Genomic DNA, 20,738 nt, shown 5'->3' with positions numbered 1-20,738 from the left:
GGACTAGTCGACCTCCTGAGGTCCCTTCCAACCCTGATATTCTATGATTCTATGAGGGGCAGAGCCAAGGGGATGCCTCCCCAGCAGGGGACTTTGTTCTGGAGAGAGAAGGGGGGACGCCCAGGGGCAGAGAGAGGCCGTGTGCTGGGCAGAGCCCCCCCCCTGCAGTCACCCTGACACGGGGGACCCCTCACCCGGCTCCATCCCCCCACCCGGAAGTGGCACCAGGGTATCTCAGAATCAGCCTGGCCCCAGCCCAGGGAGGCCGACCCAGCCTGGCACTTACGGGAAACCTCTGGCCTTCCTGACAGTCCGTCCCCCTGGGTTGGCCATTAACTCGCTGCCCCCTCCAGGGCAGCCCTCTTGGCTCAGCCAGATAAAGAGGCCGTGCCCAGCGCTGCCCCCCACTCCAGCCCCCCTGGCTCGCAGCATGGGCACCCGGGCTCTGTGCCTCCTCAGGGGGCTGCTGCTGCTGGGCCCAGGGCTGGGCCAGGCTGGGCCCATGTGAGTGCCAGGGGCCGGGGCAGCCGGGGCTGGGGCAGGCAGGACACAGAACAGGGGCGGCTCCAGGCCGCCGGACCTACCGCCCAGCTGCTGTTTGCCCGGGGCCCAGAGCCACGGGCTGGTCCTGGGGGGTCTGAGCGGGGGCCCAGCTCCCCCCACCCAGCCGGTGTCTGGGGTCTCCCTCCTGAGCCAGCCTGGGAGAACGTGGGGGGAAGGGTTCTGTGCCCCCCCCCCCCAGCAGAGTACCTGGCCGCCCCCAAACCCGCCCCAGGGCCACGTCCCCCCGGCAGGCAGCGCCCCCCAGCAGTGGGTGGTGGGACGGGGACCAGCTCCCGGAGGCCGGGGGGCACGGGGAAGCAAGTTTCCCTTCAGCGTGTGCCCTGTGCCATGGTGGCTGGGGGGTCCAGGGTTCCCAGGGCACGACAGAGGGTCGGGCAGGGCCAGGCGGGGCCGGGTCTCCTGTGTGCCAGCCTGGTGCTCTCCCTGGCAGGTACTTCCTGGCGGCCCCCAACGTCCTGCGTGTGGGGAACGAGGAGAACGTGGTGCTCCAGGCCCAGGACCGGGAGGGGAGCCTCTCGCAGGACGTCCGCGTGCAGATCCGGCTCTTCGACTTCCCGAAGAGGGCGACGGTGCTGCAAGAAAAAGTCGTCTGGCTGAGCCCAGCCAACGGCTCCCTGGCCATGACCACGGTGCAGGTGGGCGACCGGAGGGGCTGGGGGGCGGGGGGGCACCACCTCTAGCCACAACACGTCCTGCTGCAGGCCCCCCACCCCCCCGCGGTGCATGCCACTAGGGGGCGCTGTGCTGCGGGGAGTGGGGGGGATCGGTGGGGGGCGCTGTGCTGCGGGGAGTGGGGGGGATCGGTGGGGGGCGCTGTGCTGCAGGGAGTGGGGGGGGATCAGTGGTGGGCGGGGGGGATCGGTGGTGGGTGCTGTGCTGCGGGGAGTTGGGGGGATCAGTGGGGGGGATCGGTGGGGGGCGCTGTGCTGCGGGGAGTGGGGGGGGATCAGTGGTGGGCGGGGGGGATCGGTGGTGGGTGCTGTGCTGCAGGGAGTGGGGGGGGATCAGTGGTGGGCGGGGGGGATCGGTGGTGGGTGCTGTGCTGCGGGGAGTGGGGGGGATCAGTGGGGGAGGGGGGATCGGTGGGGGCGCTGTGCTGTGGAGGGTGGGGGGGATCAGTGGGGGGCGGGGAGGATTGGTGGGGGGCGCTGTGCTGTGGAGAGTTGGGGGGATCAGTGGGGGGCGGGGGGGATTGGTGGGGGGCGCTGTGCTGCGGGGAGTTGGGGGGATCAGTGGTGGGCGGGGGATCGGTGGGGATCGGTGGGGGGTGCTGTGCTGCGGGGAGTGGGGGGGATCAGTGGGGGGCGGGGGGATCGGTGGGGGGTGCTGTGCTGCGGGGAGTGGGGGGGATCAGTGGTGGGCGGGGGGGATCGGTGGTGGGTGCTGTGCTGCGGGGAGTGGGGGGGATCAGTGGGGGAGGGGGGATCGGTGGGGGCGCTGTGCTGTGGAGGGTGGGGGGGATCAGTGGGGGGCGGGGAGGATTGGTGGGGAGCGCTGTGCTGTGGAGAGTTGGAGGGATCAGTGGGGGGCGGGGGGGATTGGTGGGGGGCGCTGTGCTGCGGGGAGTTGGGGGGATCAGTGGTGGGCGGGGGGATCGGTGGGGGGCGTTGTGCTGCAGGGAGTGGGGTTGGGGGGGTCACCAGGGGGCTCTCCCCTGAGGGTCAGCGTTGGTCCCGGGGGGTTGCTGCTGGGTTTCTAGGAGACGGGTGTCACAGAGTGTGGGGGAGCTGGGGCCCTGCACCCCCCACTTCCTGCCATTCCCCGGGACTCAGCCAGCCGGTAACACAGATGGTTTATTGGACCACGGGAACGCAGCCCAAAACAGGGCTTGTAGGTACAGAGACCAGGACCCCTCAGTCAGGTCCCTCTTGGGGGGCAGGGAGGCCAGACCCCGGTGCTGGGCCTTCCCACCACCCCCGCCTCTGCACCCCCCCAGCCCCCTCCCCACCCCACCCGCTCCCCAGCCAGCTCCAAACTGAAACTCCCTCCAGCCTCTCACCCAGCCGCACCCCCCGGCCCTTCCTCCAGCTTCCGGGGCAGAAGGTGTCACCCGGCCCCAGCCCCCTCCTGGGCCCAGGTTACGTGATCACCTATCGGCCCTCAAGTGAACCCCCCCGCCCCCCGATATCCCACCACCAGCCGGCACCGATGCAGCCAGTCCCAGTAAACCTCCCACGCAACATTCCCGGGTTAATACTCCCCACGCCCTCACAACGTGAAACTCCACCCCGCCCCCCCATTGCTAAGGCCCCCCTTGCCCTTTCCATGAGAATCGGGGTGTTGACGCTGGAGTCCAGGCCCCCTTCCCCCGCCTCACTCCCCTCTGCCCGGCTGTTAAACACCTGCCGTGGTCCTCTCCAGAGGCGGCCGCCTCTCAGTGCTGGGTGACCCGGTCCCTGAGGCTCCCTTGGCAGGCGGGGGAAGTGAGTGGTTGGCCAAGCCCCTGGAGCGCCTCGGACGGGAGGAGGGCTCCTTACTGGGAGTACTGGGTGGGTGGGGTGGGGGTGTCCCCAGCTGCCCTCGCGCACACGGGACCCCGGGTGCTCGCACTGGTCCGTCCCTCACAGTGCACGGACCCAGGTGCCCTGACCCGAGAGCCGGCTGGGACTGGGTGCCGCATGCTCCCCGGAGATGTGGGGGCGGAAGCGGGCCTGCACCCGGGGCTCTGGCATGGATCATTCGTGCCCTCCAGGTCCCAGAGCAGTACGTCTCCAAGGGCACCGAGAAGCAGTACGTGGTGGTCCAGGCCATGTTCGGAGACGTCCCCTTGGAGAAATACATCCTGATTTCCCCACACACCGGCTACACCTTTGTCCAGACCGACAAGCCCATCTACACCCCCAGCCAGAATGGTGAGGCATGTTGCCGGGGGAGGGGCCGGGGGGGCTCCTGCCTGCAGGCGAGTGGGGTGTGGGGGTGCAGCCACTGACTTCAGCACTCGGGTTAGATACCCAACCAGCCCAGCGTCTCCCATATCTTCACCCCTCCAGTGAACTACAGGGTCTTCGCCGTCAACCACCGGATGGACCCCCTGGAGGCTAACTGCATCATTGTCATTCAGGTATTACAGCCAATCCCAGAAGGGGGTGGGGCTAACCCATCAGAAGGGGTGGGGCTAATGATCCCACTACTGCCACCAGAACGGTGCAGCCAGAGCACAGTAATACCCCAGGCCCCCAATGTCCAGTATCCCCCTCACCCACCATCTAGCCAACCCCTTTCTGAGGGCCTGGGGAGGCTATGTCATTGTCATGGAGTCCCCGGGCGATGCTCTGGACCTGCCCCCTATGAAGCCAGTCAGGACTCTGGGGGAGCCTCCTCTCTGGGAGCAGCCTGTCTGCAGGACACACAGCTCACCCGGCTCCACCTTCCTGGGTCTGACCTCGGAGCATTCAGCCTCCTCTGCCCCTCCGTGCACTTTCCCCAGCCAGTCCGCCCAGGTGGGGTCCTGGGGAAGCCAGAGGGTCCTGCCCCCCAACTCCGCAGTCAGACGGGACTCTCAGCCAGCCCGTAAAACAGAAGGTTTATTAGACGACAGGAACATGGTCGAACACAGAGCTTGTAGGTGCAGAGAACAGGACCCCCTCAGCCGGGTCCATTTTGGGGGCAGTGAGCCAGACAACCACGTCTGCCCTTCACTCCATGTCCCAGCCAGCCCCAAACTGAAACTCCCTCCAGCCCCTCCTCCCCTGGGCTTTGTTCCTTTCCCGGGCCAGGTGGTCACCTGATTCCTTTGTTCTCCAACCCTTCAGCTCTCACCTTGCAGGGGGGAAGGGCTCAGGCCATCAGTGGCCAGGAAACAGGGTGTCGGCCATTCTCTGTGTCCAGACCCCTGCACACACCTGCCCTCTAGGGCTCTGCAACGATCCTACACCCTTACCCCACCCCCTAGAGACTTAAGAACTGCCTAGGGGAAACTGAGGCACCCCCACACTATTCAGAGGAAACATTAAGAACAGTCCCGCTTCGTCACGCCTGCCAAAGTGCGTCCCATGGCGCAGCCTGGCACCCAGGATGGGCAGACGCCGGTTCCTTGGCCTAGGTCGGGCTGGCGCAGGGTTTGCCAGACACGCCGAGAACCGAGTCCAGCAGCACCTCGGCGCACGGCCCGTCCAGGCAGTGCTGGGCCTCAGGCCAGGGCCATGCTGCGTCTCCCCCCGCGGGTACATGTCCTGGCAACGGTGCAGTGCGTGTAGTGAGTCTGGCAGGCCTCAGGCCGAGCAGGGACCCACCAATGGCCGCTGCGTGCCAGAGGCTCGCGAGCCAGGTTCGCCCCCTGCCAAGCCCCCCACAGCACCCTGGGGAGACCTGCGTGCGCCTCACTGACCCGAACTCCCCCTCCCACCCCAGAGCCCCGAGGGCATCACCGTCAGCAGCACCACCCGGAAACTGGAAAAGGGCCTGTACGCCGGCACCTTCCACATCCCTGAGCACGTCAGGTGGGCACCAGAGCCACGGGCCGCACAGCCCCTGGAGGGCTCAGCCCCATGGGCACCCGGGCAGTGGGGGGGGCACAGCCCCATAGACACCCGGGGGACAGAGCCCCATGGGCACCTGGGCAGTGGGGGGGGGGCACAGCCCCATAGACACCCGGGGGACAGAGCCCCAGGGGCACCTGGGCAGTGGGGGGGGCACAGCCCCATAGACACCCGGGGGACAGAGCCCCATGGGCAACTGGGCAGTGGGGGGGGGCACAGCCCCATAGACACCCGGGGGACAGAGCCCCAGGGGCACCTGGGCAGTGGGGGGGCACAGCCCCATGGGCACCCGGGGGACAGAGCCCCATGGACACCTGGGCAGTGGGGGGGGCACAGCCCCATAGACACCCGGGGGACAGAGCCCCAGGGGCACCTGGGCAGTGGGGGGGCACAGCCCCATGGGCACCCGGGCAGCAGGGGGGCTCACTGAGCGTGGGCATGTCCTGCAGGGCAGGCTGCTGCAGGGGGCTGTCGTGGCTCGTGCCCCGGCCGGACTCAGGCAGGAGCCCCCCTCCTCCGGGCAGCGGGTCAAGGTGCAGGGGGGCTGCCTGGTGCCACACGCTGGGTTTTGTTTCCCTCCAGCCTGGGCTCCTGGCGGATCGTGACGCGGTTCCAGAGCAGCCCCTGGCAGCCGCACAGCACCGAGTTCGAGGTGAAGGAGTACGGTGAGTGCCGGCTGGAACGGGGGGCCAGGGGGCGTCTGGCTCAGCCACTCCCTCCCTGCCCGCCTGGCCCACGGAGCCCCCCACCGCCCCGTGGGGAAGCCAACCAGCTCCCTCCCCCCACCCCCACCGCCTGTCTAAGCCCCGGCCCCCCCTGTCCCCCCAGAGCTGCCCAGCTTCGATGTGCTGCTCACACCCACCAAGAAGTTCTTCTATCTCAGCGACGACAGCCTGACCATCGCCATCGAATCCAGGTGAGCCGGGGCCCCTCAGTCCTGCCTGGGGCGTCTCGCGGGGGGCAGCTCAGGCCGTGGGGCAGGGTGCCATCTCCTGGGCCTGTGGCCCTCTCGAGCCCAAAGCACCAGCTTCTGCTGCCGCTTCCACCAGGGCAACCCTAGCCAGGGAGCAGAATTTGGCCCTGTCAGCACTGTCATGCAGCCACTTCTGGGGGGGAACGGCAGCTACCCAGCACTTTGAGGGGGAATCACAGGGGCATCCCTGCGAGACGCCAGGGGCTAAACGCTCCCCTCTTCTTTCCTGGTGACTCAGGTACGTGTTCAATGAGCCCGTGGACGGCTACGCCCTGGTGATCTTCGGGGTCAAGACAGAGACTCAGAAAATCCGCCTCCAGAAGTCCCTCCAGAGAGTTGAGGTGAGTTATTACATGGATTGTGGCAGCACCTACAGGCCCTGCCTGATATCAGGGCCCCGTCGTGCCGGGAGCTGGCCAGACCCCCACTGAGATCAGGGTGTCACGGAGTGTGGGGGAGTCCAGGCCCTGCACCCCTCTTCCTGGGATTCACTGAGACTCTCAGCCAGCCAGTAACACAGAAGGTTTATTGGACCACAGGAACACAGTCCAAAACGGAGCTTGTGGGTACAACCAGGACCCCTCAGTCACGTCCTTCTGGGGAGCAGGGAGCTTAGACCCCAGCCCTGGGGTTCCCTGTGTTCCTCCACCCAGCTCCAAACTGAAACTAAACCCCCCCAGCAGGCCCCCTCCTGCAGCCTGTCTTCACATTCCTGGGCAGAGGTGTTACCTCCCCCTCCTGGCTCAGGGGACAGGCTCTCAGGTCTCCCCTCCCCAGGGCACATCCCCAGGTCAACACTCCCCCCTCCCTGCTGCGTCACATCATCACACAGGGCCAGTTGTGCCAGGCGCTGCCCAGACTCCAGCTGAGATCAGGGCCCCGTCGCGCCGGGCGCTGCCCAGACCCCAACCAAGATCAGGGCCAGTTGTGCCAGGCGCTGCCCAGACTCCAGCTGAGATCAGGGCCCCGTCGCGCCGGGCGCTGCCCAGATAGTAACTCTCCCTGCAGATAAATGACGGCGAAGGCCAAGCAACACTGACGGGGCAGGTGCTCAGGGAAGAGTTTGCCAATCCAGAGGAGCTGCTCAACGCCTTCATCTTCGTTAACGTCACCGTCTTCTCCTCCGGTGAGCGCTGGGCCGGGGGGGGCGGGGGGGGCCGTGCGGGATCCGCCCAGGCAGCTGCGTCCGTGCCAGGGCGCTGCGGGGTGCTCGTGGCAGGGCCTGGAGCCAGCTCCTTCCAGGAGGGGTTGGATGAGAGGGCAGCGTGTGTGGCAGGAGGGACGAAGGCCTGGCGGGTGTCAGCTCGGTCTCCGAGGCACTTGAACCCAGGACCCTTCCCCACCCACCCTGGACGGCAGCCCCACAGGACCTCATCCAAGGACAGGAGCCCACGCTCTGCTGGCATCACGTGGGGGCCATTTTGCAAGCCCTCGGGGCCCTTAACCAGCCCCCTGCTGGGCCAGGTTGCCCCTCAACCCCCACCCCTTGGGCCTTGCTCTGTAGCGCCCCCCGTAGGCCAAGCGTGGCGCACAGGTGGCCATCGGCTCAGGCCCTGGGGTTCTGGGCCAGCTCTGGGCTCCTCCCCGGCCCAGCGTCGCCAGCACTGGGAGCACGCGGGCACCAGGCCTGTGCCGGGGGCGCCAGGCACCACGGCCTCCAGCCTGGGGTAGAGAAGGGCTGACAGGCCCCGGGTGTTCCTTCTCCCCCCACCAAGCCCCTCCGCCGGGGTGACTGCCCCCCACCCCAGCAGCAGCTCCCCCTTTCCTGACGCGCCATGTCGTCCGCCAGGCGGTGACATGATGCAGGCCGAGAACTCAGAGGTCAAGATCGTCAGCACCCCCTACAGCATCCGGTTCGTCAGGACACCGGGGTTCTTCAAGCCGGGGATGCCCTTTAACTTCAGGGTAAGGGACGCACCGGCGTCAGATCCCCCCCGTGCGGAATCGCCGGGGGCGGGGAGGGCTTGGAGCAGAGCCGTCGTCAGCCCGGCCTGGCCCTGGGCCCATCTAGCCCGGTATCCCGGCTCCGACAGCACCACTGCTGTGGAGGAAAGGGCCCGGAGCCCTGCAGGCCTCAGCGATGAGATTCCCAGCCCCGGGGAATTAGACGTCATGATGCAGGGGGTCTCTGGCACAGCCAGGCCTCTTGGACCCGTTCTGCCCCTCGCTGCTCTAACTAGGGATGTTCTCATTAGCCACAGAAACGGCTGGTCCCTTTTCTCAACCCTGCCCAGCTCTTTGCTTCAGAGCTATCTTGTGGCAGTGAGTTCCACAGGTTAATGGTGAAAGGGAGTGGGAAGCTCATCCAAGCCGAGGGGCAGGTGACCTATCTGTGGGACACACGAGTCAAGTCTGGCTTGCGGAGTGGGACCGTCTGGGGCTGGGATCAGAGCATGGGGCAGGACGGCCAGGTCTGTGTTCTGCCCCAGCCTTGCTACGCCCCTGGGCCCCGCACGATCCCTCTGCGGGCAGGGCAGCACCACACTCGCCCTGTGACGCGGGGTGGGCGGGGGAGAGGCCACATGGCTCATTAGAGCCGGGGAAAGATAAATCTCATCCCCCCTGCGCTGCTCCACATCACCGTCTGCCGCTCTGCTCCCCTGCACCAGGTTTACGTCACCAACCCGGACGGGTCGCCGGCCACCGACGTCCTTGTTTGTAGCAGGGACCAGAAGGGAATGACCAAGGAGGGCCTGGCCTCCATGGTCCTCAACACCCAACCCAGCAGTAAAACCCTGGAGGTCCAGGTACCTGCTGCTCTGGGCTGTCTGGGAGCAAGTGCAGAGCCCCACTGGTGCCCCTCACTCCCGACCCGCAGCCCCCTGCTAGCCCAGCCCTGCCCCGCCCAGTTCTGCCGGTGCCCCTCACTCCCGACCCGCAGCCCCCTGCTAGCCCAGCCCTGGCCCCCCCAGCTCTGCCGGTGCCCCCAATCCCCACCCAGAGCCCCTGATATTCCAGCCCTGGGCTCCCCTCCCCTGAGTTTTTCCAATGCACCCTGATTAATCCTCACCTCCGACTCCCCCTCTCTTGCGCAGTGGGGCTGTGGCAGAGGGGCACCCCGCGGGCTGCGTCGGGTCCCAGGGTGCGGGGGGAGAGATGGACCCGGGAGGCGTTTGTGCGGGATGCCCAGGGCTCGGTTCCCCATTGCAGGTGGCGACCTGCGGCCCTCTGGCACCCCCAGCGCAGCAGGCCACGGCCACGAAAACCATCCTGGCCTACGAGACGCCGAACAGCTCTGGGCACCTCCTGCACATCGGGGTGGAGACGGAGGCGGCTCAAGTGGGGACCCCGCTGAGCGTCATGCTCAACACGGAGCACCGGAGCTCAGAGGCCAAGCAGTTCACCATCCTGGTGAGCGCCAGGCCGGCGCCCAGCCTGGGATCCGCTGCCGGGGACGCGGCCAGCCCCCGGCACAGCCTGCGCTGGGCACCCCCCGGCTTCAGCAGCAGCGTCCGGGGCCCAGAACCCACGGGGGGGGCTGGGGGGGCTGGACAGGCCCCGGGAGCCGGGAAATGCGAGCGCCCCTGCGCGTCGGGAACCGCAACCGTCTGTCTGAGGAGCCGGCCCTGGGCTGGCGTTCGGCCTGCTGGGTCTGTCTGCTCCGCATGCCCCCCCATGGATCCGTCTGTCCGTCCCCCCCGGGGTCTGTCTGTCCCCACATGCCCACCTTCCGGGTCTGTCTGCCCCCCCATGACCCCGCATGGATCGGTCTGTCCGTCTCCCCCGGGTCTGTCTGTCCCCACATGCCCCCCTTCCAGGTCTGTCTGCCCCCCATGCCCCCGCATGGATCGGTCTGTCCCCCCTTCCGGGTCTGTCTGTCCCACATGCCCCCGCATGGATCGGTCTCTCCCCCCATAGGTCCGTCTTGCCCCATATCCCCCCAGTGCTATCACGCTCCCACCGCCCTGGCATGGCGTCACCTCGCCGCAGAGGGGGCTGCTCCCACGTGGTGGACGTGGGCGCCCACGTTAATGGCTCCTGGGTGGTGCCCGGGCGCTGCCCAGCCCTCGGCTCTGCAGCCTCAGAGCCCTGGTCTGCGAGTGCCGAGAGCCAGGCCCTGCTCCCATGGGGCTGCCCGGGCCCCTGGCGCCTCACTCGGCTCCCTCCCTCCCCCAGCTGCTGAGCAAGGGCAGGATCGTCCGGGCCTGGACCCAGCCCCGCAACCCTGGCACCGTCGTGACAGCCAGGACGCTGGACGTGGAGCCCCAGCTGCTGCCCTCCTTCCGCATCGTGGCCTTTTACTACCTGCCGGGACCTGCGGAGCTGGTGGCCGACTCGGTGTGGGTGGACGTGGCGGACGGCTGCATGGGCACCGTGAGTCCCTGGGGCGCCGGGCGGGGCGGCTGCGGCCCGACGGGCCTTTCCCTGCTTGGCCCCCCGGTTCCGCTCCCTGCCCCCTCCACGGCAGGGGCAGCCCAGGCCCCCTGCCCTGGGGTGGGGAGGGCGCCAGGGGCCGGGTTCTCGTCTCACCCCGTCTCCTCGTCCCGTCCAGCTGCGGGTTGGCCCCCAGAGCAAGGATGACAAGAAGAAGGAGTTCAAGCCCCAGCGGGAACTCAAGCTGGAGGTGACTGGGGACCCCCAGGCCATGGTGGGGCTGGTGGCCATGGACAAGGCCCTGGTCACGCTCACCAAGAAAAACAAACTGACGCAGAAGAAGGTGAGAGAAGGCGCTGACCATGGGAGGGGGGGAGGGGGCAGCCTAGGAGTTAGGACTCCTGGGTTCTCTCCTGGCTCTGGGAGGGGAGTGTAGTGGTTGGAGCAGAGGGCTGAGAGCCAGGACTCCTGGGTTCTCTCCTGGCTCTGGGAGGGGAGTGGGGTGTAGTGGTTGGAGCAGAGGGCTGAGAGCCAGGACTCCTGGGTTCTCTCCTGGCTCTGGGAGGGGAGGGTAGTGGTTGGAGCAGAGGGCTGAGAGCCAGGACTCCTGGGTTCTCTCCTGGCTCTGGGAGGGGAGTGTAGTGGTTGGAGCAGAGGGCTGAGAGCCAGGACTCCTGGGTTCTCTCCTGGCTCTGGGAGGGGAGGGTAGTGGTTGGAGCAGAGGGCTGAGAGCCAGGACTCCTGGGTTCTCTCCTGGCTCTGGGAGGGGAGTGGGGTGTAGTGGTTGGAGCAGAGGGCTGGGAGCCAGGACTCCTGGGTTCTCTCCTGGCTCTGGGAGGGGAGTGGGGTGTAGTGGTTGGAGCAGAGGGCTGGGAGCCAGGACTCCTGGGTTGTGGCAGGGGTCACCTGTCTCTCTGTGTCCTGTTCCCACCCACCCCCCCACCCCCCGGGCAGGTCTGGGACATGGTGGAGGAACACGACATCGCCTGTACAGCGGGCAGCGGGAGGAACCACATGGGGGTGTTCACGGATGCGGGGCTGGACGTGGCCACCAGCCTGGGGATCTCCACCACAGCAAGGACAGGTAAGGCACGGACGGACAGGGCCTCCCACGGGGGGCAGAGATCCCAGCTTGCGGCCCCGGCAGGGCCCCGGCCAGCACATTCTGCATAGAATGGACACGGGGGCAGGACAGCTCGGGGCAGGGAACGGGCCACAGGGCCTGTCCCCTCGGGGGGCGCCGGCTCCCGCCCTGCCGCAGGGTGGGGCCTGGCTGGCCCAGGGAATGGGACATGGGGCCTGTCCCCTCCAGGCTGCAGCCTGGCCTGGGTACGTCCCTTTCCCGGCCTGACGCCTCGTCCGCACACACGGGAGAGGGGTACATCCCCCGGGGCCACGCTCCGATTTCGCTTTCGCTTCACCCTGGTCCCAGCAGCCTGGTTCAAACCAGGGCCGGAGCGTCCACACGGCCTGTGACTGAACTGGTCCCAGCCCCCCACTGCCCCCTTTGCAAACCTGGCGCCATTTGGCACAGCAGCCAGGCCTGGTCTCCGGGGGGGGGGGTCTCTGGAGGTGGGGGAGGCCCCCCCACCGCCCCTAACGGCCCCCTGACCTTGCAGATCTGCGCTGCCCCCAGCCGGCTGCCAGGCGCCGGCGAAGCTCCCTGCAGACGCTGCAGAAGAAGCAGCTCAAAGGTCAGGAGGGTTTTCGGGGGGGGGGGGGGGGGTCCTGCTTCGTCATGCCAGGCTCCCCGTGCCCCACGCGTGCCCCACCCAGAGCGCCCTGCCCCACGGAGCCACCACGGCCCTCGCGGCCACCCAGGATGCATCGAGCCCATCACAGGCCTCAGGCTGGCCCCTGGCTCTCTGCCCGCCCAGCGTGGCACTGCCCTGCTGGCGTGTGCCCGGTCCTTACGCCCCGCTCACCCCCGCCGGCTCTGGGTGCTCGCCGGCTCCCGGCCCAAGGCCCTCGCCCCGTGCTCGTCTCCCCTCCCCTGGCCCGGATGCCTGGGTTCCAGCCCTGCCTGCACTGTTGCCCCAGTGGACCAGTACCCGACGGCCCTGGAGAGACGGTGCTGCGAGGCCGGGATCCGGGAGAACCCCATGGGGCACTCGTGCGAGCAGAGGACGAGCCGCGTGCACCTGGGCCCCCCCTGCGTGGCCGCCTTCCTGGACTGCTGCCGCTACGCCCGGGCCCTGACCCGCGAGGACCGCGCCAAGCTGCTGCTGGGGAAAAGTAACCGCGCCGGGGGGGCAGAGAGAGCCCGGGGGGGGCAGAGAGAGCCCAGGGGGACAGAGAGAGCCTAGCGGGGGGGTGTCACGGAGTCCCTGGGCGATGCTCTGGAACTGCTCCCCATGAAGTCAGTCAGGACTCTGGGGCAGTCGCCTTTCTGTGAGCAGCCTGTCTTCAGGACACACAGCTCACGCAGCTTCCACCTTCCTGGGTCTGACCTCGGAGCATTCAGCATCCTCTGCCCCTCCGTGTGCTTCCCACAGCCAGTCCGCTCAGGCGGGGTCCTGGGGAAGCCAGAGGGTCCGGCACCCCAACTCCGCAGTCAGACGTGACTCTCAGCCAGCCAGTAAAACAGAAGGTTTATTAGATGACAGGAACATGGTCTAAAACAGAGCTTGCAGGTGCAGAGAACGGGACCCCTCAGCTGGGTCCATTTTGGGGGGCAGTGAGCCAGACAACCCCGTCTGCCCTTCACTCCATGTCCCAGCCAGCCCCCAACTGAAACTCCCTCCCGCCCCTCCTCCTCTGGGCTTTGTTCCTTTCCTGGGCCAGGTGGTCACCTGATTCCTTTGTTCTCCAACCCTTCAGCTCTCACCTTGCAGGGGGGGAAGGGCCCAGGCCATCAGTTGCCAGGAAACAGGGTGTCGGCCATTCTCTGTGTCCAGACCCCTGCACACACCTGCCCTCTAGGGCTCTGCAATGATCATACACCCTTACCCCACCACCTAGATACTTAAGAACTGCATAGGGGAAACTGAGGCACCCCCACAATATTCGGAGGAAACATTAAGAACAGGCCCACTTCGTCACATCTCTCCCCCCTTCGAGATTGAACTGAGCGGGGTCACTTTACCCGGTGACCTGGGGAAGTTCGAAGCCACCAATGTTCCCATGGATGCCCCAGCATCTCTCCCATTCCTTGGTAGGAGTTACACCAGGCCCTTCCAGTTTCACGCCCTCCCTTAGGTCGGGGGTGGTCGATAGCACTAGCAGGCTGCATGTGGGAAGGTTTCTGCAGCCCATGCCCTTTGGCCACCCCAAAAACCCAGGGGGTCAAACTGGGATTGGGTTTTCTCCCAGAGCTCCAGTCTGGAGGGCTGCAATTCGGGCTCTCTTGGTTAAGGGCCCCCATCTTGACCTGGGCCACATACTGTTCACTTACAGAACTAGCATGGAGACATCCCTTTCTCCACAACCTTGTCTCCCCAACAAGCTGGCCAAACACAGCCACTTGGTTATAGGACGGTATACCTTTCTTAACAGCTTTCACTCCATCTGAGACCTTCTCAAAGCTCTCCACACTGGATCTTTCAACAGCAAAGTCAGTGGATCCATTCACAACAGAAAATTTCTGGCTGTTAGGAACTGAAACTTTCTTGATTAAATCACTTTCACACCCTTCAGTTGCAGTAAACTGCTTGCAAAGACTCCATGAGGATTCCTTTCCCAAGGGCTTTTCTATGCAACAATTCACCCCTCCCAGAAATTCTGCTCTTACCCTCTTTACCTAGGGCTTGCTCTAGGGGAACACTTTCCTGAGCAACTACAGACTCTTTCTGGGTCTCCCTTACATCCAGAATCACCTCTGGCCCATCAGGCGGATTCCTACACAATCCCCTTTCAGGCAAACTTACAGACTTCCTAGATAAAAGGTTAGAAGCCTTCTCCTTCCCTTTGCCACACACAAGTTCAGGAATCTTTTCCTCCTTGCTACAGGTTTCCACACCCTCAGTAGGTAACACAATCACACACCTTCATGCTCTCCTTGTGCCCTGGCTAGGATCTCACCCTGATTAGACAGAGTTGCTCCACCCTTTCCAACAACACACTAGCAACAGGCAAAATACAAGCACCAGAATTGTCTGGTCTCGGGATTTTACATAGACACTAACTGGATGCGACCTAGTTACAGGGCCATTCTCCCGAGCAGACACAAACTTAGGACCCTTCCCTTCCTGGACTTTAGCTGAATCCAGAACCAGCTCTGAGACAACTGCACGACCCTCAACCATCACAGGCTGAAAGGCCCCTTCTGTCTGCTCCACAGACCAAGAAGAGCCGGACACACTTCCTCCTTTACCAGACACACAGGTTGGGATCTCATTCCCTTTGTCCCAGCACACAAGGCTGGTCACAGACAACTGCTTGGAGATCAGGGTAGCTCCCTCCATAGGCAAGTCAATACCCCTGACAGACAGAGACCCATTTCCTTCACTGTCCCAATTCTCCACCCAGCTAACAGGTAAGGTCCAGGGACACTCATCTTCCACTCTCCTCGCCTTCCCACCCTGCTGACTAGCCACAGCCATCAGCTCACAAGGCTGCCTAGGCTCATCCAAACTTTCCTTACCAAGCACCTTGCCACTCCCCACAGATCCCCTGCCCTGCCTGTGTCTCCCCCCACTCAGCTGGGGTCTCAGCTCCCACCGTGCTCAGCGCTGCCCTTGCTGTCCCAGTGGGGGCAGGCCACTGCTTTCCTCAATGCATCAGAGCCAGCGAGAGTCCCCAGTCTGGTGTGCAAGGGGGCAGGGAGCATCTCTCTGTCCCACCCAGCCCCAGGGGTCTGGTTACAGGCAGGCAGGTAGCCTGAGCCTAGCGGCTCCTCCCTGCTGCCAGCCAGGTCATCTGCATTTTCACTGACCATTCCCTCTCTGCCGATTGGTTCCCTGGATTCAAATTCAAACCCTTGGCAGTTACAGGAACAGGGCCTGGATCCTGTCCCAAAGAGACACAGTCACCCCACAACAGGGTCTCGCAGCTGGTGTCCTGGGGCACCCCAACGACCAGCCAGCCCCACCCCTCCTGGGTCTGCACGGGGATCTGGGCCATAGGCAGGGCGAGGGGCTTCGTCCCTGGGACCCTCACCCAGCTCACACAGGCCCTCAGCCTCTGAGGCTGCACCACCCGGGGCCTGACACCAGTTCTCTCTGTCCCAGGATCTCGCCACCCCAGGAATGTCTCCCCATTGACCATCCCCTTCCGCTCCCACTGGGGGTCCGAGGGGCCTGGCCCCAGGAAACTCCACACAGACATATAGGTCAGGAGTGGGAGCGTGTCCACCTCCCCACCCATCTGGCTGATGGAGTCTGTGGCCTTGGGACCCAGCAAGGGAGCTAGACACCGGGGCTTTTCCGCAGGGTCCCCCTGGTTCAAATCGCCAGCCTGCTCAAAGGCAGTGAGGTGGGCATCCACACACCCCCCCTCCTTAACTAGGGGCAGCAATTTAGTCTCGAGGTTCCCTGCGGAACTGGCCCCCCGGGGTCTATCCCCACTCACCCTGGGGAGGTCCCCTAGGCCTCTCCGCCCCACCACCGCCAGTTCATGCTGCTGCTGCTTCTGCAGCTCTTTCTCGGGCTCTCGCTGTCTCCCACGGTCCTCTTGCTCTCTCGGACTCAGCTCCAATCCCGTCCCTCTCGATCCCCCGATGGGGAACCCGATCGTGAAGACCCTCGTCTGGTCAGGGACAGGAGTCTTGGGGATGCCTGGCTCCCACTCCAGCTGCTCCCAGATCCTGCTATAGCCCCAGTTGGGGTCAGGAATCTGTTCCTTAGAGCGGTCATCCTCCTCCAGCTGCACGATTAACTCTGCTTTGGTGAACTTTCCAAAGTCAACCCTCTCTTTCTGCACAGGGTTACAATGTCCTTCTTAAGGAGACGGTGACAGGCCATCACTCCGCTCTTCCCAAGTTGTTGTGGACTCACAGGCCCGTGTGTTCTCAGCTCCCCACGGTTTCCAGGGAGAACCCCTAGTGTGCCAGCCCTTCTCAAGGTCACCACCTCTTTGCCAGGGTCGAGCTGCAGACTCCTCCGCCCCTTGGACTGCTCGCTGCAATCCCCAGGGGAACCCTGTTACTGCAAAAGTCCTTCTCTCTCCCCGGGCCAAGCTGCAGGCTCCTCCGCCCCTGAGACTGCTCACTGCAGTCCCCAGGGGGACCCCATTACTGCACAGTCCTTCTCGCTGGTCACACACTCCCAGGGGTTAACCGCCCCCCGAAACCGCTCCTCTCTGAGCCTTCAGCACGTCTGGTCCTCGTCAATCCCCCTGCGTGTTACTGCTCCCCAGTCACTTACTGCAGGAAGCGCCGTCCACGGGGTACAGTACATCCCACCGCTGCCACCAGGTGTCACGGAGTCCCCGGGCGATGCTCTGGAACTGCTCCCCATGAAGCCAGTCAGGACTCTGGGGCAGTCGCCTTTCTGTGAGCAGCCTGTCTTCAGGACACACAGCTCACGCAGCTTCCACCTTCCTGGGTCTGACCTCGGAGCATTCAGCATCCTCTGCCCCTCCGTGTGCTTCCCACAGCGAGTCCGCTCAGGCGGGGCTCCTGGGGAAGCCAGAGGGTCCGGCACCCCAACTCCGCAGTCAGACGTGACTCTCAGCCAGCCAGTAAAACAGAAGGTTTATTAGACGACAGGAACATGGTCTAAAACAGAGCTTGCAGGTGCAGAGAACGGGACCCCTCAGCTGGGTCCATTTTGGGGGGCAGTGAGCCAGACAACCCCGTCTGCCCTTCACTCCATGTCCCAGCCAGCCCCCAACTGAAACTCCCTCCCGCCCCTCCTCCTCTGGGCTTTGTTCCTTTCCTGGGCCAGGTGGTCACCTGATTCCTTTGTTCTCCAACCCTTCAGCTCTCACCTTGCAGGGGGGGAAGGGCCCAGGCCATCAGTTGCCAGGAAACAGGGTGTCGGCCATTCTCTGTGTCCAGACCCCTGCACACACCTGCCCTCTAGGGCTCTGCAATGATCATACACCCTTACCCCACCACCTAGATACTTAAGAACTGCATAGGGGAAACTGAGGCACCCCCACAATATTCGGAGGAAACATTAAGAACAGGCCCACTTCGTCACAGGGGGAAAGAGAGAGCCCAGCGGGGGGGGCAGAGAGAGCCCAGCGGGGGGGAAAGAGAGAGCCCAGCGGGGGGGGGGCAGAGAGAGCCAGGGGGGGGCAGAGAGAGCCCAGCGGGGGGGGGCAGAGAGAGCCAGGGGGGGCAGAGAGAGCCCAGCGGGGGGGGGGGCAGAGAGAGCCAGGGGGGGCAGAGAGAGCCTAGCGGGGGGGAAAGAGAGAGCCCAGTGGGGGGGGGCAGAGAGAGCCCGGGGGGGCAGAGAGAGCCTAGTGGGGGGGGAAGAGAGAGCCCAGCGGGGGGGAAAGAGAGAGCCCAGCGGGGGGGGGCAGAGAGAGCCCCGGGGGGCAGAGAGAGCCCAGCGAGGTGGAAAGAGAGAGCCCAGAGGGGGGGGCAGAGAGAGCCCGGGGGGGCAGAGAGAGCCCAGCGGGGAGGGGGGGCAGAGAACCAAGCCAGGAGGGGAGATGCCCATCAGGGCTGGGGCAGCACGAGCCGGCCTAGAGTTTGGTCTGATTTGGGGCAGCAGACCGGGGGGTGGGCCGCTGGTCTATGGAGGTGGTTGCCAGGGGAGGGGGCCCAGGCTGGGGGGGGGGGGGGCTAGGGTCCCAGGTGTCCGGTTTTCAAGGGGAATCCCCAGGGACGGCACCACTCACGGGGCCGTTAACAGTCCAGTCGGCAGCGCAGTGGGGCTAAGGCCGGCTCCCAGCCTGCCCTGGCTCCGCGCCGTTCCCGGAAGCTGCCGGCACGTTCAGCCCCACGGCGCCGGGGCGATCAGGGAAGCTCCGTGCCCTGGTCCCGCCCCCAGTGCCGGCTCCGCAGCTCCCATTGGCCGGGAACCGCAGTAAGCGGTTGGTAAGTGCTGCCCGGCCAGAGCCTGCACCCCAAACCCCCTGCCCTAGGTTGGAACCCCCTCCCGCACCCCAAGCCCCTCCCAGAGCCCTCGCTCCGCACCCCCCCCGCACCCCAACCCCCTCCCCCAGCTCTGAGCCCCTCCCGCACCCCAACCCCCTCCCAGAGCCCTCACTCCGCACCCCCCCGCACCCCAACCCCCTCCCCCAGCTCTGAGCCCCCTTCCGCACCCCAAGCCCCTCCCAGAGCCCTCACTCCGCACCCCCCCGCACCCTAACGCCCTCCCCCAGCTCTGAGCCCCCTCCCGCACCCCAAGCCCCTCCCAGAGCCTTCGCTCCGCACCCCCCCCGCACCCCAACCCCCTCCCCCAGCTCTGAGCCCCCTTCTGCACCCCAAGCCCCTCCCAGAGCCCTCACTCTGCACCCCCCCCCGCACCCCAACCCCCTGCCCCAGCCCAGTGAAAGTGAGGGAGGGTGGGGGAGAGCGAGAGACGGAGGGAGGGAAAGGGGGGCTTTGGGAAAGGGGAGGGGCAGGGGTGCTGAAAGGGTGTTGGGTTTTGTGCGATTAGAAAGTGGGCCACCCTGCGGGGGGGCTGACTGTGGGGGAGGGGCCCGGCCTGTGGGGGGCTCAGGGGGGCCCCTGCCATCAGGCCCGCGCTGACCGCCCCCGAACGCCCTGCAGCCAGCGAGGACGAGGGCTGCGAGGACGAGGACTGCGCTGGCAGTGCCGTGGTGAGGAGCTACTTCCCGGAGAGCTGGCTGTGGGAGAAGTTCGTCCTGACCAAGGCAGCCCCGCTCCAGCCGGGGTGAGGGGGGCTGGGCCTGGGGCACGGGGGGGGCCGTAACCCGGCCAGCCCCACAGGGCGGGGAGAAGGTGGGGTGTCCCGCACGCCAGGGCACTGTGCAGCTTCCCCTGCCGGGGCTGGCCCTGGTCGCAGCCGGGAGACTGGGCCAGGCCCCTGGGTGGGGATTTCTGGGTTCCCAGCGGCCCCCATGGCCCCCTGTGTCGTCTCAACTCCAGCCCAGAAGATGCCCCAGGGCCTGGTCCAAACCCCCAGCCAGGATCCTGCTGCTGGCACCAGCCGCAGTGTTCAGTGAATGCCCCTGATTCGAACTCGCCTCCCTCCCCACAGCCTGGCCAGACACCTGATCAGCAAATTCCTCCCCGACTCCATCACCACCTGGCACATCCTGGCCGTCAGCCTGAGGAAAGACAAAGGTAACCCAGCCTCTGGGGCCTGCAGGGCGGGAGTGAGGGCCCCAGGAGAGCTTGGGGTGGGGGGCGCAGGGCTGGGCTAGCAGGGGGCTGCGGGTCAGGAGCAAGGGGCACCGACAGAGCTGGGGGGCTCAGGGCTGGGCTAGCAGGGGCTGCGGGTCGGGAGCGAGGGGCACCGACAGAGCTGGGGGGTCAGGGCTGGGCTAGCAGGGGCTGCGGGTCAGGAGCAAGGGGCACCGACAGAGCTGGGGGGCTCAGGGCTGGGCTAGCAGAGGCTGCGGGTCGGGAGCGAGGGGCACCGACAGAGCTGGGGGGCTCAGGGCTGGGCTAGCAGGGGCTGCGGGTCGGGAGCGAGGGGCACCGACAGAGCTGGGGGGCTCAGGGCTGGGCTAGCAGGGGCTGCGGGTCGGGAGCGAGGGGTGCAGCAATGGCCCCAGTGTCCCAGGGGATACGTCCGGCTGACCCCCCGGCCCCCCAGGGCTCTGCGTCTCTGAGCCCTACGAGGTGACGGTGAAGGTCCCGTTCTTCATTGATCTGCGGCTGCCCTTCTCCGTGGTGCGGAACGAGCAGGTGGAGTTGCGGGCCGTGGTCTACAACTACTACGAGGACGATGAAGTGCTCCAGGTGAGTGGGGCTCTGAGTCCTGGGGGGCCCCGGTGGGGGGGTCTGAGTTCTGGGGGGCCCTGGCCCCAGCGGGAGCTCTGAGTGCTGGGAGGATCCCTGGTAGCGGGGGCTCGGTTCTGGGGGGTTCTGGGGGGGGGCCCTGGTAGGGGGGGCTCGGTTCTGGGGGGTTCTGGGGGGGAGCTCTGAGTGCTGGGGGGCCCCAGCCCCAGGGGGGCGGGCTCAGTTCTGGGGGGCACTCTCACTGCCCCCTGCGTGCCGGGCCAGGTGCTGGTGGAGTTCCCCTACCAGGAGCAGCTGTGCAGCCCAGCCACCAAGGGGACAAGCTTCCGGCAGAGGCTGCGGGTGCCCCGGGGCTCGTCCCGGGCCGTGCGCATCGTGGTGGTGCCCCTGGAGCTGGGCCCCATCATGGTGGAGGTTCGGGCCTCGGCCCAGGGCCTGGGCTTCCGTGACACCGTGCGGAGGATGCTCAACGTCCAGGTAACGGACGCTGCCAAGGGGCTGGGGGCTGGGCGGTTGGAAGGGGCTGGGGGCAGTGGGGGCATGGGCGGGCTCTGGGGGAGTGGGCGGCTCTGCGGAGATCTGGGGTTGGGAGGGGAGCTGGGGGGGGTCTGGGTGGCTCTGGGGGGGCTGGAAGGGGCTGGGGGCA

General features: G+C 66.2%; 1 protein-coding gene across 2 annotated transcripts in view; it reads left to right on the top strand.

The window, feature by feature from the left end:
- LOC125627372 (complement C3-like) overlaps positions 1–20,738 on the top strand; it is a 37,562-nt gene continuing 16,824 nt past the window's right edge. Inside the window, exons 1-21 of one of the 2 annotated variants that reach the window (XR_012665568.1) lie at positions 1–504; positions 995–1,199; positions 3,257–3,416; positions 3,555–3,625; positions 4,915–5,003; positions 5,625–5,707; positions 5,871–5,958; positions 6,254–6,356; positions 7,024–7,141; positions 7,805–7,920; positions 8,625–8,762; positions 9,166–9,366; positions 10,132–10,329; positions 10,508–10,672; positions 11,284–11,413; positions 11,949–12,023; positions 12,370–12,564; positions 18,935–19,058; positions 19,386–19,471; positions 19,947–20,092; positions 20,357–20,569. Coding sequence is in view for 1 of the 2 variants with exons in the window: in XM_048831386.2 (XP_048687343.2) it covers positions 431–504; positions 995–1,199; positions 3,257–3,416; positions 3,555–3,625; positions 4,915–5,003; positions 5,625–5,707; positions 5,871–5,958; positions 6,254–6,356; positions 7,024–7,141; positions 7,805–7,920; positions 8,625–8,762; positions 9,166–9,366; positions 10,132–10,329; positions 10,508–10,672; positions 11,284–11,413; positions 11,949–12,023; positions 12,370–12,564; positions 18,935–19,058; positions 19,386–19,471; positions 19,947–20,092; positions 20,357–20,569 (2,778 nt within the window). In the remaining variant the exon portion in view is untranslated. The remainder of the gene's footprint in view (positions 505–994; positions 1,200–3,256; positions 3,417–3,554; positions 3,626–4,914; positions 5,004–5,624; positions 5,708–5,870; positions 5,959–6,253; positions 6,357–7,023; positions 7,142–7,804; positions 7,921–8,624; positions 8,763–9,165; positions 9,367–10,131; positions 10,330–10,507; positions 10,673–11,283; positions 11,414–11,948; positions 12,024–12,369; positions 12,565–18,934; positions 19,059–19,385; positions 19,472–19,946; positions 20,093–20,356; positions 20,570–20,738) is intronic. The other variant, XM_048831386.2, reaches the window with a different exon arrangement.

The sequence above is a fragment of the Caretta caretta genome, chromosome 20, assembly GCF_965140235.1.
Source record: "Caretta caretta isolate rCarCar2 chromosome 20, rCarCar1.hap1, whole genome shotgun sequence".
NCBI lineage: Eukaryota > Metazoa > Chordata > Testudines > Cheloniidae > Caretta > Caretta caretta.
The sequence above is the reverse complement of the archived record's forward strand: the minus strand, read 5'-3'. Positions and strand labels throughout refer to the sequence as shown.